A 16,568-nucleotide genomic window follows, 5' to 3' on the forward strand; every position below is an offset into this window, starting at 1 on the left:
GATAGATAGATAGATAGATAGATAGATAGATAGATAGTCTCCGAAGTACAGGGAGCTGTGTAAAATCTCAGAGTCCAGCTAAGGACTCCTTTTCCTGCCAAATTAATTCAGCTGTGGGACGCCAACCTGTCTCCTTTCCCCATGCACTGATCCAGCCATGAGTTCCAGCACCAGGATTGATGCCAACTAAAAAAAACCTCACGTACGAGACTGTGGTTGATGACTTGCATTGTTGGACCAAGAACTTAAAATTTTAAACAATCTTGTTCTTAAAAATCCTTCAGCATGTGACTAGACCATATCCTCTTCTCTCTCTCTCTTCTTTTTTTTTTTTTTTTTTTTTTTTTTTTTTTTTTTTTTTTTTTTTGGCCCTCAACACTAATCCCATCTCTAATTTTTGGATAATTTTTTTTCGAGATGGAGTTTTTGCTCTCGTTGCCCAGGCTGGAGTGCAGTGGCACGATCGCAGCTCAACACAACCTCTGCCTCCCAGGTTCAAGCGATTCTCCTGCCTAAGCCACCCAAGTAGCTGGAATACGGGCATGCACCACCCCTGGCTAATTTTGTATTTTTAGTAGAGATGGGGTTTCTCCATGGTGGTTAGGCTGGTCTCAAACTCCCAACCTCAGGCAATCCATCTGCTTCAGCCTCCCAAAGTGCTGGGATTACAGGCATGAGCCACCGTGCCCAGCCGTTTTTGGTTAATTTTTATTGCTAAGTGGTTTAGCAGTCTCATGTTTTTAGGGTTGCAATTTTTACCTCAATCGGATCGATAAAGTATTTCCCCAGGCAAAGGCAGTTCCTTCCCTTAAAGGAGTCTATTTTCAGGTGTTGAGACAGTTTGTTTTATTTAGCACATGATGTACTCAGTTAGTTACGTGATGATAGCGGCTTGCGGTCCATGCTGGAGTAGAAATGAATCAGGGTGCTCTGTGATCCCAGGGATGAGATCACACAAGAGAGCCTGTAGAGAGCTGCTAAGGTCAGGGAAGGCTCTAGAGGCAAGGCATGACTGGCGCTGCCAAGACATTAGCAGGTTAATGATGGGGATATGGCAAAAGTGGGCAGGGAAAAGGACCACCAAGACAGAAGGCACATGGGCTCAGATAATTTGAGGAAGTTCTGTCATTCCTATGACCAGTCTGGGTGTGGGGAAGCAGCGGGAGATGACAAGGCTGTGAGGAGGGCAAGGCTAGATCACAAAAGACCCACATCCCTTGTTAAGAAAAATCAAACCTGGTTCTTTGTCCATGAACTTTTGTACCTCCTGCACATGTACATGTTGTTCATGAGGCCTAGGGGTCCAGACTCCAGATCAACATATAAAATGGGGAATGTCCTAGATAAACTTGGACATATGGTCAACTGCAGCATAGCTTTGAATTTCCTTCCGACCTCTTGGTTACAGCCCCTCCAGGATGCTCCCAAAGCATGTGAACACTTGGGTCATAACCTCAACCACATTCTCCAGTAATTATTTGTCCTGTTTTCCACATTGAATTAAGGAGTGCTTGCATAATGAGGAATAGGTTTTATTCATGTTTGTATCCTTAAAACCAGTACTATGTCTGAGACAAAAGAGGCACCAAAGAAATTGGTATTAAATTGCAATAAAATGATGGTTAAGTCTTACTGAAGGCTAACTTTTCCAGGCACCTGACATGGATTACATCATTGAATGATGGAGGATATGGACATTTAATTGGATTCATTTTACACAGAAGGAAACCATGATTCAGAAATGTTTTGTATTTTGTCTAAGAACACACAGGTCATAAGAGAAAGAAAATTATTGTAAGCAAGGTCTTCTCTACAGAGCCTATGAATGAATAAAATAAGGTCTTGAGTGAATCATAATGTGGACTTGCAGAATCTTCTGAGAGTGATTAAGTTCCCTGCCCCCTGACTGGCCAATGATGAACATGTTTCTATGACAGCACCATGATCCTCAACAATTGACTTAACAATATCCCACATCAATTATTTCCTGAAGTCCTCAGAATCGTGGTATGGTGAGCTCTAGGCAGATTCATTATTCTCATTCCCCAATAACTGGGATCTGCCAAGTCAATGAGCTGCTCAAAATCACATAAAAAGCACCAGAGCTTCCTTTTAAGCCCATGTCTTTGGACTCCAAGCTTTGTGGTGGTCATTTTACTGACAACATAGTTACCCTGATGGTAGTGATTCTTTGTGATGAATTTCTTCATCTCTAAAACGGGAATGGTCATATCCAACTTTGCAGGTTGTAGTAACAGTTACTGATGTTGTTACCATCATCAGCACCACCATTAGCAACATCATCACCACCACCACTGTCATCACAACCATCACCATCACTACCACCATCATCATCACCACCACCACCACCACCTCCACCATCATCATCATCAACTGTGAATATTTGGGGCTTAGGGGAGGCAGATATCAAACATGGGTCAAAGTCGAATTTCACATAAAATGGCCAAACACAGGAAGGAGTTGGGGATCTTGTTTGGGTTCCTGGGCATGATTGGAGACACAGAGATTCAGGTCTGAAGATCAGCAGGTTTATTTATCAGAAAATATGATCAGGATCACTAAGGGTCACAAGCAGAACTTGGTCCCAGCCAAGGTCAGAAGGAGACATTTCCATCCTCCTTACATCATGGTCCTTATGGTCACACCATGAGACAACTTTCTGTGTATCTGGACTGTGAGCTTATGAGGACAGATCCAGCTTATTCATCATTGAATTCCGGCTCTGTATGCTCAGTGTCTGCCATTTAAATATTGAATGAATGAATGAACAAAAGTCAAAAAAGCATGGGTAGAACGTAAGTAGAGCAGAAAACCAGAGTACCTGGAGTAGGAGAGCTTAGAGTATGTAGTACCAGGCCTCACCCATAAACCCTAGCTTGTAAATTCCCTATTGGACACCCAGGGAACCTGGTACTGACAACTAAGCCAAAGACTCTCCACCAAGAGGGAGAACCATTTTCCTTGGTGAAACAATGAAACATGTACTCTCTCTCTCTCTCTGTGTCACACACACACACACACACACACACGCACACCTCTCACAGAGTTCATAAAGATGATAACGTTCTTAAAGAATTGTAGTTCGCTCCTGCCTGAGCCTGGGCATGAACCAGGTGACCTCTCCGTGAATTTTAAAGGACCAGCATTCTGAATCCTTCAGTGTAGTAGTTCCTCTTCTTTCTAGCATTTCAAAAACAATTCCAAAGATCCCGAATTGAAAGAGATTCTTTCCTTTTGTATCAATTGACTGTAAAAATGAACAATATTCATACTTGGTGACAGAAGCCTTTGCTGAATTTTTCAATGTTTGGAATAAATGTGTGTTTTCTTCATTCTAAGAAAACATTTTCGTATATTTTTAAATCAGTTCTATGTGTGTAGAACACATTATAAATTAATTCATATTCTTATTGACTTGTGAAAAGTTGTCTTGACTTTTGGAATTTCAGCAATGTCCTCCAGTTTGGAACGAGATGATCTGGTTTCAATTATAACTAGCTGATTCTACTAACTAGCTGGTTGAGTAAAAGTATGCACATTGGTCAACTTCTCTCACCTTGTTTTGTCTAACTGGGATGATTGTTTCTGCCTGCCTTGCAGGTTTGTTATGAAGATTGAATGGGATAGCATATAAAGCACATGTCAATGTCCAGCGGAAGTTGCAGCTTCATCCTGGAAGACACCTTTCCCCATCTTAGCCTCAAAGCAAACATGACTCAAAGGTTCCTTAGTCTCTTTCTTTCTTTCCCTCTAGGTTCCTGATTGTCCTTGGGTGCTTGATTCTGGCTGTCCTGACCACTTTCAAAGAGTATGAGACTGTCTCGGGAGACTGGCTTCTGTTACTGGTAAGATTGCATTCTGGGGTAAATGCTTCTGATTGGGCTTCCACAGTGATGAAAAGGAGGTTGCCCTTGGGTACACTCCTCTCTGACTGGTTGCAGCTTCCAGTCAAGTCCAGGCCCAAGGAAAAGCAAAGCCTCCCTTTGGGCACTCCGCCATGGGCACATGTGGAGTGAAGAATGGCATTCCTGGTAAAGATTTGCTATTCCACATCAGTGAGAATGGGAAATAAAGTCAAAGCAAAAACCAGTGCATGTTACTAAATTATAAAATACAGCTTCCCAATCCGCTAAAAGTTAACACAAAGGCATGTTTTATTCTAAAACCTCTGTCTGCTTTTTTTTCCTGGTATCCCACAATCTAAACTCCAAGGATCTCTCATTCTCTTCAAGGCCAGGTGCAGAATTCCATTTACACCTAAAACCTCTAAATCTCCCCTCCTGGGGCCCCCATTTGTTTTCACTCTCTGTCCTCCATCAGGTGGTGTCATGGAAACAGTAGAGTTAGAATTCTTGGGCAAGTCAGCTAATGTACCCCTGACTCTGTTTGCTCAAGTCCTTGCCCAAAATATATAAGGTCAGGTGAGCAGCAAATGCAGACATAGGCTGGGCCCAGCCTCAGTGCCTTGTTGAGAGGAGGCTCTAGCAAGGGTTTGCTGCTTCTGTAGCCGCAGGACAGCACTGGTCAACTGGCCCCTTGAATGACCACACCCTTGCATGACTAGGAGTCAGCCCTGCCTCTTCAGGGCAATGCCAACTGCATGGGGTGAGGCTCCATCCTGCACACAGGGCAGTCGTGTGGCCCCTAGTTAGGGCTTTTAAAATAGTGGAGACTTCTTCTCACACTGGGCAAACCATCAAGGCACCAGAGTCAGCACTTCCTTCTGAGAGCAGGGGTTTGCAACGGCATGACCCAGAGCTGAGACCTCAGTGTGGAATTCCTTGGAAAGCACCCAACTCCAGGAACTAGGCGCTGAGGATTGTTGTCAAGCAGCAGTGCCTTAGGGGGCCCAGGGAGGTCACAAAAGAGAGAGAGGCAGAGGCATTGGTGTCTGATTATCAAGGGAGTTGCAGAAGGAAAGGGAGACCCTGTATCCTGGAGAGTGCTTAAGCTCCTGGGCGCTGCTGCCTAGTTACTTGAGCCTGAGATCCCTTCTTCTCCACTTCATAGCCTTGAAAAGCTTGTTTAACTACTCTGTGCCCTGGTTTCTCAAAATGTAAGATGAGAGTAATATTATCAAACACTTTGGGGGCTGTCTGGCCCAGGGGCCAGGCTGAATAACCATTAGCCACAATTAGCAACGCCAGGGTACAGGCACTGGGTGGAATTAATAGATTGTGTTCGCTGATATCTCTCTTTTCAACCCGACTGCACTTCTTGGGGGCTTTTCATTCATTAAAGGGACTTTTAAAATGATCTATTGGAAGAAAAACATAGAAAAAAGAACAAGCAATCACTGTGCCAGGTTTAGCAGCATTAAGGACAGTTAGCACATCACAATGAAGACGGGAGGCCTCCGAACTGAATGGCGGTGACGGACCTGTTCTCCCCATTCACCTTCCCCGCCCCCATCCCCAGCCATCCATGCCAACCAGATAACCAGCAACAACACAGAAATGGAGTTCTTCAGAACTTCCGAATAGAAATCACTAGCTCCCGACAAGTGGGTCCTGGTTAATCAGTGCCTCTCCATATGCTCTTCCATGCAGGAGACATTTGCTATTTTCATCTTTGGAGCTGAGTTTGCTTTGAGGATCTGGGCTGCTGGGTGTTGCTGCCGATACAAAGGCTGGCGGGGCCGACTGAAGTTTGCCAGGAAGCCCCTGTGCATGTTGGGTAAGTCCTGACCCTGAGCCTCCCAGCCTCCTCAGTTCTCTTCTTTTGGGGCATTGTTTCTCTGAGAAAAGTTTAAGCAGCTATTCTGGGAAATCACGCGGCACTGTGGAGGCCAGCCCAGCCCCTGACACTGCCTAGATAAGAAGGGACAGTGTCAACCTTCCGGGTCATCAGATTCCTCCTTCTGTGACTGGTCCTCATAAGGACTGCACAGGGCAGGGATTCTTAATTGGCGGTGGAGGGTGTCACTCTTGGCAATTGGGTTGTGGAGCAGCAAGCCGGTTACAGTCCCTGGACTAGTAGCACCCCCAGTCACGGTGACAATCAAAGTTCTCCACAGATTTCCAGACGGGTTGGGATGGAAGCTGTAGGCGTGACACCATGGCTGGCTGAGAATCTACTTCTACAGCATCACGTTATGTCCATTGTACAGAAATAGAAACAGAGGATCACAGAGCTGAGTCATTTTTCAGTCATGCAGGAAAGAGCGGATTCTGTCCTAACACCCAGGTGTGGTCTTGCTTCTTAATCCAATGGTTGCTTTGAGAGGTGTCACTGGAATCCTTCCATTTGTGTGCAGGCAGTTTGATAGTAGAGAGGGTGGACGCTCTCCCCAGCCTACTAGTTCAGTGTGGACTAAAATCTGTGGATTCACAGAACAAAATCTCCTTGAGTGATGGATAGGAGTCTTGGAGCTTCAAATCCATGGGAAGGTTAGAATTACAGGATCATAGTGTCAGGGCTGAAAGGACCTCCAAAGGCATTTAGTCCAACTTACCATTGTGTCTGATGCTCCAGTCCCCAGCAGCAGTAGTTAAGTGGTCACCTGGGCTCTGCTTGCGTGCCCCTAGTCACAAGGTGCTCACCACTTATCCAGGCATTTATCTTATTTTAACTCCTCTGACACTCTTCAGGTATTTGAGTCTAGACATTTTATTCCTCCTCTCCACTCCAGAAGAGTCTTCTTTTACCAAGAAACAATGTTATCAGTGGCTTCCACTTACCTTACATCATGCATTCTCAGCATTGTACTCCCTCTGCTCTGAGCATGCTACTCATTCTTCACTTTACTTTTGAAAACTCATTCCCAAGACTGAACACAGTCATTCGGGGATGGACAGCCAGTTCAGAGAAGAGCTGGACCATATCCTTTGTCCCAGGTGCCAGGCTTCTCTCCATGCAGCCTAGAGTTGCATTGTCTTGCCTACTCCCAGCTGAAGTCTCTGCCCTATTCCCATCTACTGCTAAGGTTGGACTTATGAGGTTTGGGGGTTTTTTCAGCATTTTGAATGTATGGGAGGTATGTGAGTGAGTGTGTGTGTGTGTGTGTGCAATGTTGGAGGACTTTTTTGATGATTTTTTCATATTTCTTCTCTCTTCCTTTGCCCTCTTTCAGTATCTAATCCCCACTTTTCTTTCTTTCCTCTCTCCTTTTCCTCCTTCCAAGTTTTTTGCAAAGTGCAATACAATTAAGCAGGCTTATTTTTCTTCTTTGGCGTGACCGATCCAAGGCTGACCAGAAGTTCTGAGTGTGTGGGTGGTAGCTTTATGATGGACTGTGCCCACATTCAAAAGGACTCCTTCCCAGTTTGAGAACATCCCAACAGATGGAGCCCAGACCCCTGCAGGACAGGTGCATCCCCCATGGGGCAATATCCACTATTTTAAGATCAGTTGCAGTCACAGAGCTCCAGGTCCCCCTCCACCCTCCCTGGGGAGATGAGGATGGGCCTCAGTATCACACGGTCCTTGCTTAGTGTTGCCATGTTTTCCAGTGTACTCACATCCACTTCTTCCATAATGTGGCCCTATGGGAAATGTTGTCTTTCTCTGTTTTAGAGAAGAGTATGGTTATCACGCCCATGAACATGATGGCCTTCATGCTCAAGGCAGTCTCAGACCCTGCCATTTTGAGTAAAAATGGTTCAGAAATGCCTCATGGAGCGTCTTAGACCATAGTGTTTACTACACATCTTGGCGGTCTTTTGTTTTCTCTACAAGCATTATAGATGGATAGTTTTGCACCGATAATCTGAGAAGCCTGGCAAATGATGCAGATGTATCAGTATCCAGAGGTTTGACCCCTAGGTTTTTCCAAAGGTCAGGTACACCTGGGGGATACTTTAACAAGGTAGGAAAGACATCAGCTTTTTGGCAAATGTGACTTGATATGAGTTGAAGAGGTTATTCCAAGCTGAGAGACCAGAACACACGAAGATATGGAGATATGTGCTCAATGAACTACAAAGGCTTCTGGCAGATTCCCAAGAGCCAGATCACAGAGGGCTTTGCAGAGCTTGGACTTTTCCCAGTGGACAAATATTTCTTTAAGTGTATTTCCTGGAACCCTTAGAGCCCTTGCAAAAAAGTAGTTCTGTGGTCAAAATATTTTGGGAAAGACTATACTTTACTTGTATAATTGAGAACCACAGTGTGTATCTGCAGATTAAAGACTCTGCGAAGCCCTGCAAACCACATAAATATGTACAATTATTATGTTTCAATAAAAAAAAGTAATGACACTGAAAATAAATAACACTAATAATTTTTTAAAACGAACTTAATGGAGTTTTTCCCCAAATTTACTTGGCCATGTGGTCCTTTTTACTTGGTAACTCTCTGCAGGAAAGTAGGGTGATAATTGATATGGGAATTGACTACAACAAGGAAATAGAAAAGAGATCAGTTCCTCCCTCTTCCATACTAGATGATTTGATGTCAAGAGCCTACTTAACCATCTCAAGTGTCTCGTCCCCTTGTTCCATCTCTGAAATGTCTGTAGTGGACATTTTCATGCCATCTCCTGTTACCAGCATCCCACGTCATGGCTGAGCCTATCTTCTTTCCACAATCTACCCCAAGGCCTTCTCTCCAGTGTAGCTCAGATGTGTGGGGGCATTGACAATGCTATGGATGACCCTCAACCAGCAGGAGGCAAGAAACAGATGTCCCAGCCTTCCGTTTTTCAGATGGATAATCTTGGGAAGTCTGTCTACAACTCAAAGGACTCAACAGTGACCTCGATAACACCACCTTACATTGTGTGTGTGTCTGTGTTTTTTTACATTCTCTCTCTTTCTGCCATCACTTCTACTTCCTAAGATCATCTTCCAGTAAGTTACTTGAACCCAAGTTCCTACCTCAGGTGATGCTTTTAGGAGAAACACAAATGGAAACAGTGTCTGAGTGTCAGGCTTCACCTCCATAGACTGAGCAGTTGCAGATCTCCTCTGGGGGCCCCAGAGTGAATCTCAAGGACCACACTGCGGGGGGCCTTGGTGAATTGCTGCTCTGCAGCCAGCATTAAAGTGCGGTAGGCCTATTTCCAATCCCAACCCAACTACTTCTGGCCAGGTGGCCTTGGAAAGGCACTCAGGCTCAGAGCTTCAGCTTCCTCATCAGTCACGAGGGAATAATCTCACTTACCATGTGTGGTTGGTGGCAAGATTCAACAGCAATGCTCAGATTGTCCCACTGCTTGGCACATGCTGATCTGCCAGCAAACAACACCTATGAGGATGCCAGTGCTTTCGCTTGACCTTCCTTTCCCTCTTCCCTCCCACTCTGTCTGTCCTCTCTCCCAGACATCTTTGTGCTGATTGCCTCTGTGCCAGTGGTTGCTGTGGGAAACCAAGGCAATGTTCTGGCCACCTCCCTGCGAAGCCTGCGCTTCCTGCAGATCCTGCGCATGCTGCGGATGGACCGGAGAGGCGGCACCTGGAAGCTTCTGGGCTCGGCCATCTGTGCCCACAGCAAAGTAAGTGTGGTGGAGAAGCTACAAGACCACATGGGCTTCCCACCCACCTGTGCCCTTCCATGGCATCCCTTCCTTTACAGTGTCCCCAGAAGGCAGTCATTCTGCCACCCTTGATGATAACGACAAAGAGCAAGAGGAGGAGGAGGAACAGGAAGCGACGGGGCTGGGGTGGGGGCATGAGCAGGTGTGGTGCAGGGAGCAGGAACAGGTGGAGCTGAGCTTAGGTATCGGCTCCACCATATGCAAATGACTTTGGCCAACTTGCTCAGCCCTCTTTGGCCCTCAGTTTTCTCACTTTTAAAATAGGGATGATAATGCCTATTCCTTCCGAGTTTTGAGAGGATGGAATGAGCTCATTCAAGGCCACATGCAGCGGGAGAAAAAGGCTTGGGAATCACACAGGCTGGTTTGAATCTGAACTCTGCCTCTGTGACGTTGAGAATTTTTTGTGCCTCAGTTTCTGCATTTATAAAGTTAGAATAATAATGCACTGACCTCACAGGGTTAGATGAAGATGAAATGAATTGATATGTGACGAGCACTGAGAAGGTACCCAGCTCATAGAGATTGTCCAGTTGCAAGCATTATATAAAGCCCAAAGCACAGTGCCTACAACTTAGTGCTTGACAAGGACTAACTCACCTCATGAATCAGGCACTATTGCCACCCCATTACACTGATAAGGAAGAAAACACAGAAAGAGGAAGTACCTGCTCAAGGTCACACAGTGGGACACAAACCATAGCAGTCCACTTCTAGGGTCTGTGTCCAGTGGTTTCCTGCTGGCTACGGTGGTGCTCACCTCTCCCAAGTAGATCAGAATCCAGGAGGGGTGGAACTCAGTCCATTTCTTTTCCAGAGCCCCATGTGGTTGAGCAGGTGTGGAACCCAAGCAGCCAGAATCCAGTTCATTTGGATTCATGGTACTGCCTGTGTTTCTTTCCTATTCTTAGCCCAGGTCTTTGGTAGCACTTTGTTTTAATCTAGCTGCTTTAACTGGATTCTGGAGGAATGAAGAAAAACCCCTGTGTCTCAGCTCAGGCAGAAAAAAAATCCCGAGAGGAGAAATCAGAAGGAGAAATCCCTGGGATGGATGTTCTTTGGGGGTACAAAGCCAAGTTTACCTTGCTTCCCAAGAGAGTATCTTCTTGCACCCACCATGGGAGGCATAATAGATGCTGTTGTTGTCCCACCTAGGTCCCTTTTAATAGGAGCCCTGTGACCATTTCCTCAATGATGAAATGCAAATGTGTCACTAACACTGAAATCCCTTTCTCGGGTTCTGTTTCTGGGGAGCTGGACCTGAGGCAGTGAGCCCTGGGCAATTTAACATTAAGGAGCTTAGAGTTTTCCTTATGCATGTTAACGTGACCATGCCACCTGTAGCTGGACACCTCCAAAACATACCCACACAACCCCTGGTTCTTCTGTCTCAAGGATGCGCCTAGATAACGTTGAAGGGGTAGTGGTTTCCTATGAGATCGCATCTCAGAGTAGAATATGAGCTTGGGAGTCAGACGGCAACTTGGCTCAAAATTCAGCTCTGCCACCTTCCAGCCAGAAAGCCTTAAAGATGTCATTCTATTTTTATGAGCTTCCTCAGTGGTAAAAATGTGAATCCTCCTGGGTGCTCATGCGAGAAAAGGTGCATTTAAATGCCTGGTAAGTCATAGGTGCTCATTAATAGTAATGTTTATTATTCTGAATATGCTGTTCCCCACATACCATACATATAAGTATAGACATAAAATGGAGTGAAAGTATAAAATACCTGGGAATCTTTCAGCTTAGAATGCAATTTCTTGCCATCTGTGTTTTATTTTTCGTCTGTGCTGCTTCTGGCTGCAGAATCATTGAGGTCAGAGCATCCTTTACAGGCCCTTTTCTTCCTTCTGACCTTCTATTTTATCTTTTATCAAAGGACACGTTAATAAAACCCCTATGGGTTCAGCCATAACCCGTATCCATGGAGCTGAGTTGATTCACAGTTCTGGTCAACACTGGTGCTAGAAATTGCTGGTTTAGGCCCTTGTGCTGTGTTCCTCCAGATTATAACAGATCCCCAGTGCCTGCTGGCTTTTGCCATGTAATTACCAGAGACCATTGGAAGTTTGTGATGTAATTCCTCAGTAAATATGGTCTTGCACTGCAGCCAGACCCCAGTGAGGCAGATACTCTTTCCCAGGAGTGGGGAAAGGCTCTGGAGCAGAGTTCTCTGCATACAAACTTAGATTTACAAGCTCTTGTTAGACTCCAAAGTACATGTTGTGAGTCCTCCTGAAAGCCTGTGCTACCAAAGCGGGGAGGAAGCTCTTCCCCAAGGGAATCACCAGTAGTACCGGCAAATGGACATTTATCAATTCATTTCTTCATTCATTTCTTCATTGTACTCTGGGCCGGGTTCAATGGCTGGGTCTTCTGGGCACTCAAAGATGAAGTGTGGGAGGCTCTGTTGCACAGGGTTAAACTTTCAAAGTTAATGCTTTCACTAGAGGATAGGTCAGGTTCTCCTCCCAAAATAAATGAGCCCTAGAGTTCCCACCACCCAGCACAAAAACCTAGACATCTTCTGGCTCACACTGTATCTGATGTGTGCTGGGTGGGCCCCATCCGTCTTGAATATGAGGACTTGAGTCACCAAAGCAGGGGAGAGGAACCTGGAGAATCCTGCAGAATGGATTTAAGGGACAAGGAGGGATTCACTCTCATCACTTTCCCATATTGGCTGAACCCCAGTACCTTAGCCTCAACTTGACTGCAGGGGAGCCTCAGCAGGTTCAGGAGCTACCTGTTGGGGAACAGTCACAGATTCTGCCACAGAGCTGCTGGCAAAAATTGTATAAAGTCAGAATTATTTGGAATAACTGCAAAGTAAATGACTATAAAGTACAGAATTAGGACCCACTTTCACTCCTTTTTGGTGACTGTTATACCATCCCTTATTAATCTAGAATAGTCAGTTTTTATGTGCACACAGAAACAGACAACTATTTCTTTGCTTAAGTGTCAGATGAAACTTCTGACTTGCATTTGGGGACCAGAGGGTATGAAAAAACATATAAGGAGTAGGATCATACTCCACAAACAAGAGGCTTACGCTCAGGCGATCACTGGGGAAGGACTAGTCCGTGCACCTTTCCGTTCTCAAATTCCCTGCAGCACAGAACCTCGCTCATCAAAGGGAATGGCTGGCTGGGTTGCCTGTATTATCTAAGCAAACCCCTCTGCTATAGAACAAACTCACACCAGTACAACGTGTGTGTGATGCTGTGGGCAAGGCCAGAGCATAATAGCAAGTGAGCATAATAAAATGTTGGAGGCTTGGAGAAGTATGTTTAGAAAATGGGGAGGGAATAAAGGAACCACAGCTGAACTCTATCTTTCATGGGGGAAACAAACATTAGAAAAATTTCATAGTGGAGGTGACATGAGTTGACATGAGTCTGAAGATGACTCCATGCTCTTTGGTTGGTCCCATTGTGGGAGGGCTATTCAGACTGCAGGACCCATGTGAGCCAAGTCCTGCAGGGAGGCAGGAAGCAACCCTGTCAGGAAGATTCTGCTGGCCCAGAAGGGCCAGTTGACTGACTGCAGATGGTCAGATATAGGAAAGATACCAATGTGAACAACTTTGTTCTCTGAGATGACTCAGCAAGAATGACAGACAGTCTTAAATCTCCGTATTGTGTTTACCCATAACCTTGCCTTTCTTCCTGCCCAACCTACTATGATAAACCTTGAAACTGGAATAGAATGACAGAAAGAGAGAAAGTTGGAGCTGGAAGGAGCATTAGGTCTTGTCTCCATTAGGAGTTTTGAAACTTCATTGAAGTTTCCGTCCATACCATCCTGACTATTACTTAGCACTTTTCATTAAATCACCTTACTCTTGTTTACTTAGTCATATGTCCTAGTCTATTATGTGACAATATCCATGAAATTACAGGCTGTATGCCTTCTTTTGCTTCTTTTGCATAGGCTCTAAATCAATATTTAATGTAAAGCTGCATTTCAGCAGTCGTACACATGACGATTTCAGGAACTCTGTGACTCTGTCCCTTCATGTAAAAAATGAGGATACTAACATTTAGGAGAAGAGGAGAATCTGCCCATGGCCACACCATAAACTGGTGTCAGGGCTGGGTCTCTGTCCACAGCCCTGTCCACTATGCAGTGCTGCCTCTGGCTTGCTGCTGCTTTCCTGGTTGTACTGAGCTTTCTCCTGGCTCCACACAGTCCTGCATAGACCCGAGTCTCCTGAGTCCTGAGTCTTATATCAGAAGCAGCAGCCACTTCCTCCTGCCGTCTTGCCTTCCTCTGAAGCCTCTTGAGGTGTGATATTGAAGTGGCCCTTAGCTAGAAATCTTCCTCTCCTCTTGGAGCCATACACTTGTTCTGTTAATTAGTGATGAAATAACTACCATGTTACTGATCCCATTTTACAGTGATGGAAGATGAAGATCAGAGAAGGTGAGTGATTTGGCCACAGTCACAGAGCTGGTGAACTTGGACTCCAACTCTGGTGTGTCTGGCTCCAGCATCCACTCAATGACTCCCCAGTGACCAATTTTCATGTCTACTGCTGATTCTTTCAGGAACTCATCACCGCCTGGTACATCGGTTTCCTGACACTCATCCTTTCTTCATTTCTTGTCTACCTGGTTGAGAAAGATGTCCCAGAGGTGGATGCACAAGGAGAGGAGATGAAAGAGGAGTTTGAGACCTATGCAGATGCCCTGTGGTGGGGCCTGGTGAGTCACTACCTTGGAGGCCAACTCTGTAGGATTGACCATCAGAGTCAGAGAGAGGTAGAGGGCATCACATGAGCATGTTCAGCCAGGCAGCTGCATTCTGCAGTCAGAAGTAAGAGCTAGACCTGTTTCAGCTTGGAACCTGCTGACAGGAGACCCTCCTTCAGGGCGTGCACTTGGAATTGACTTTTCTCTAGCATTTATAAGAAGCCGGGGCTTGGAACAGCCTGGTTGCATGGTCGTTTAGGGACCTAGTCTTACCAGTCATAGGCTATTTTCAGCCAAGCCATGCTTGTGCAAACAAACCCAGTGACAGATACACATGTGTGCTCACACAGACCTGTGTGTGCACAACCGTACACCCACAAGGACACACAGTACTTAAGCTGGCATTCACTGAAGGCTTGCTTTGCTCCAGAGCATGTCTCTGGGTGCTTTACTTTCACTAACCTACTATAAACTCAAACAACTTCTATCATTAGCTCTTTTTAAAAATAGGGAAACTGAGGCATAAAGAAGTTAAGTAACTTCATGGTCTTTCAGCCAGTAAGTGGCTAACCTGGGATTTGAAGTCAGACAGTTAGGCTCCGGAGGCCACACTGTCAACTGCTCTGATAATCCTGCCTTTTACATGCAGATACACACACATAAGTACACGTATACTGATAACATAAACATGTAAACACACACAGGAATATACTAAACACACCAGAATAGACACATACACAGACATTAGACATGCACGCATGTATATACAGTACATACAAATATACTCACAAGCACACATATATTCACAAACATGGCTATAAATAAAATCACAAATTTGCAAATATACACACACATGAATGCTCGTGTACATACACATTTGTAATTATTGAAATATTTGTTGACTGATTGGCTAAGGTAGGAAACCCTTAACTTATCAACAAGTCTCAAGGCATCCATATAAGTTACTAGGTACTTGGTGTCTTTTCTCCTGAGGGAACCTTGTTATAAATGGGAGCATTGCCCAAGCTGATAGAGAGGCTTACAGGTAGAGCTCAGTTGACATTTTCCTGAAATTCCTCTCCATGGGGTACTCCATGTCTGAACTCTTCTCTCTTCAGATCACACTGGCCACCATTGGCTATGGAGACAAGACACCCAAAACATGGGAAGGCCGTCTGATTGCTGCCACCTTTTCCTTAATTGGCGTCTCCTTTTTTGCCCTTCCAGCAGTAAGTACCTTTGATATATGACATCCCCAATGTGACGTGCAGGACCCCTTACCACCTGGCCCCAGCTCAGCTTTCCAGTCTCATCTTCTGTCCTCTCATACCCTACCAACTCCCTAGCCATTCCCTTAAGCATGATGATCCTGCTTTTCTGCCATGGGCCCTGCTGCTTTCCTTTGCCAAAAATTTCTTCAAACATCAACTCCTCTTTCAATGCTGCCTTCTTTAGGCTGAGTTAGTCGCTCTGGGCGTAACCCTGGGAATATTTATGTAAAGGAGTTTCTGGCCTTATGCTAGGATTACACATTTCCAGATCTGACTCCCCCAGAGGACTGTGAACTCCTTGGGTTCTGGGATTATATTTTTCATTCATGCATTCCCAGTGCCTTGCACAGAAGAGGGCCTTCATTTATGTGAGCTCCCTTTTCTTGTCCTGTTACTTACTGGCTTATGTAAAAAACACATTTCTCTCAAGAATAAGCCTTGACCTATATATGATAGAGTAACTTCCCCAAAGCCTGGTGTCCAGATATGTAATAATAATGAAAACAGATTGCATTTGTTGAACACACTATGTGCCTGAATCATGCCAAATGCTTTACTCACATTATTTCATTTAATCTTCATGGCAACATTATGGGTTGGGTTCTGTTTTTAATCTCAGTTTTTCAAATGCAAAACCTGAGACTTAATTGGGTTAGTACATTTTCTACAGTCACAAGGCTATTGGGTTGTAGAGCCAGGAATCCCAAGTCCACTGGTTCTAAACCCTGGCTCTTAATCACGAAGCTTGAAAAAACTTTTAAGTAACAATCTCCCTGCCACCCACTTCATCTTCCATTCTTGCACTGGCAATGTTCTTTCTCTATTCACAGCCCTACCTTGTCTGATTTTTTTTTTTTCCTAAGCTATTTGACCTTGAGCAAATGACCTTCCTGAATCTCAGTTTTCTCATTGATGAGTCAGGACCATAGGAATGTTACAAGATCTTCAAGTTCTCTTTCAGCTTGAAAAGAGTGTGTTTCTGGCCACTTAATCCACTGGCAAGTCTGAACTGAAAATCAAAACAGGTCCCAATTCTGGGAAGTTCTGGCTATAGTCAAAGTATGAAGTGAGAGTTCAAGCAGCTAAAATATTTTTAAAACTCAA

General features: G+C 44.9%; 1 protein-coding gene across 1 annotated transcript in view; it reads left to right on the forward strand.

The window, feature by feature from the left end:
* The first annotated feature begins 1,051 nt into the window (after positions 1 to 1,051).
* KCNQ3 (potassium channel, voltage gated KQT-like subfamily Q, member 3) overlaps positions 1,052 to 16,568 on the forward strand; it is a 59,109-nt gene continuing 43,592 nt past the window's right edge. The window contains exons 1-6 of the mRNA XM_011977108.1: positions 1,052 to 1,275; positions 3,776 to 3,866; positions 5,571 to 5,697; positions 9,282 to 9,454; positions 14,050 to 14,205; positions 15,312 to 15,422. Of these exons, the coding sequence (XP_011832498.1) occupies positions 1,052 to 1,275; positions 3,776 to 3,866; positions 5,571 to 5,697; positions 9,282 to 9,454; positions 14,050 to 14,205; positions 15,312 to 15,422 (882 nt within the window). The remainder of the gene's footprint in view (positions 1,276 to 3,775; positions 3,867 to 5,570; positions 5,698 to 9,281; positions 9,455 to 14,049; positions 14,206 to 15,311; positions 15,423 to 16,568) is intronic.

This window comes from Mandrillus leucophaeus, unplaced genomic scaffold (genome assembly GCF_000951045.1).
Source record: "Mandrillus leucophaeus isolate KB7577 unplaced genomic scaffold, Mleu.le_1.0 Scaffold173, whole genome shotgun sequence".
NCBI lineage: Eukaryota > Metazoa > Chordata > Mammalia > Primates > Cercopithecidae > Mandrillus > Mandrillus leucophaeus.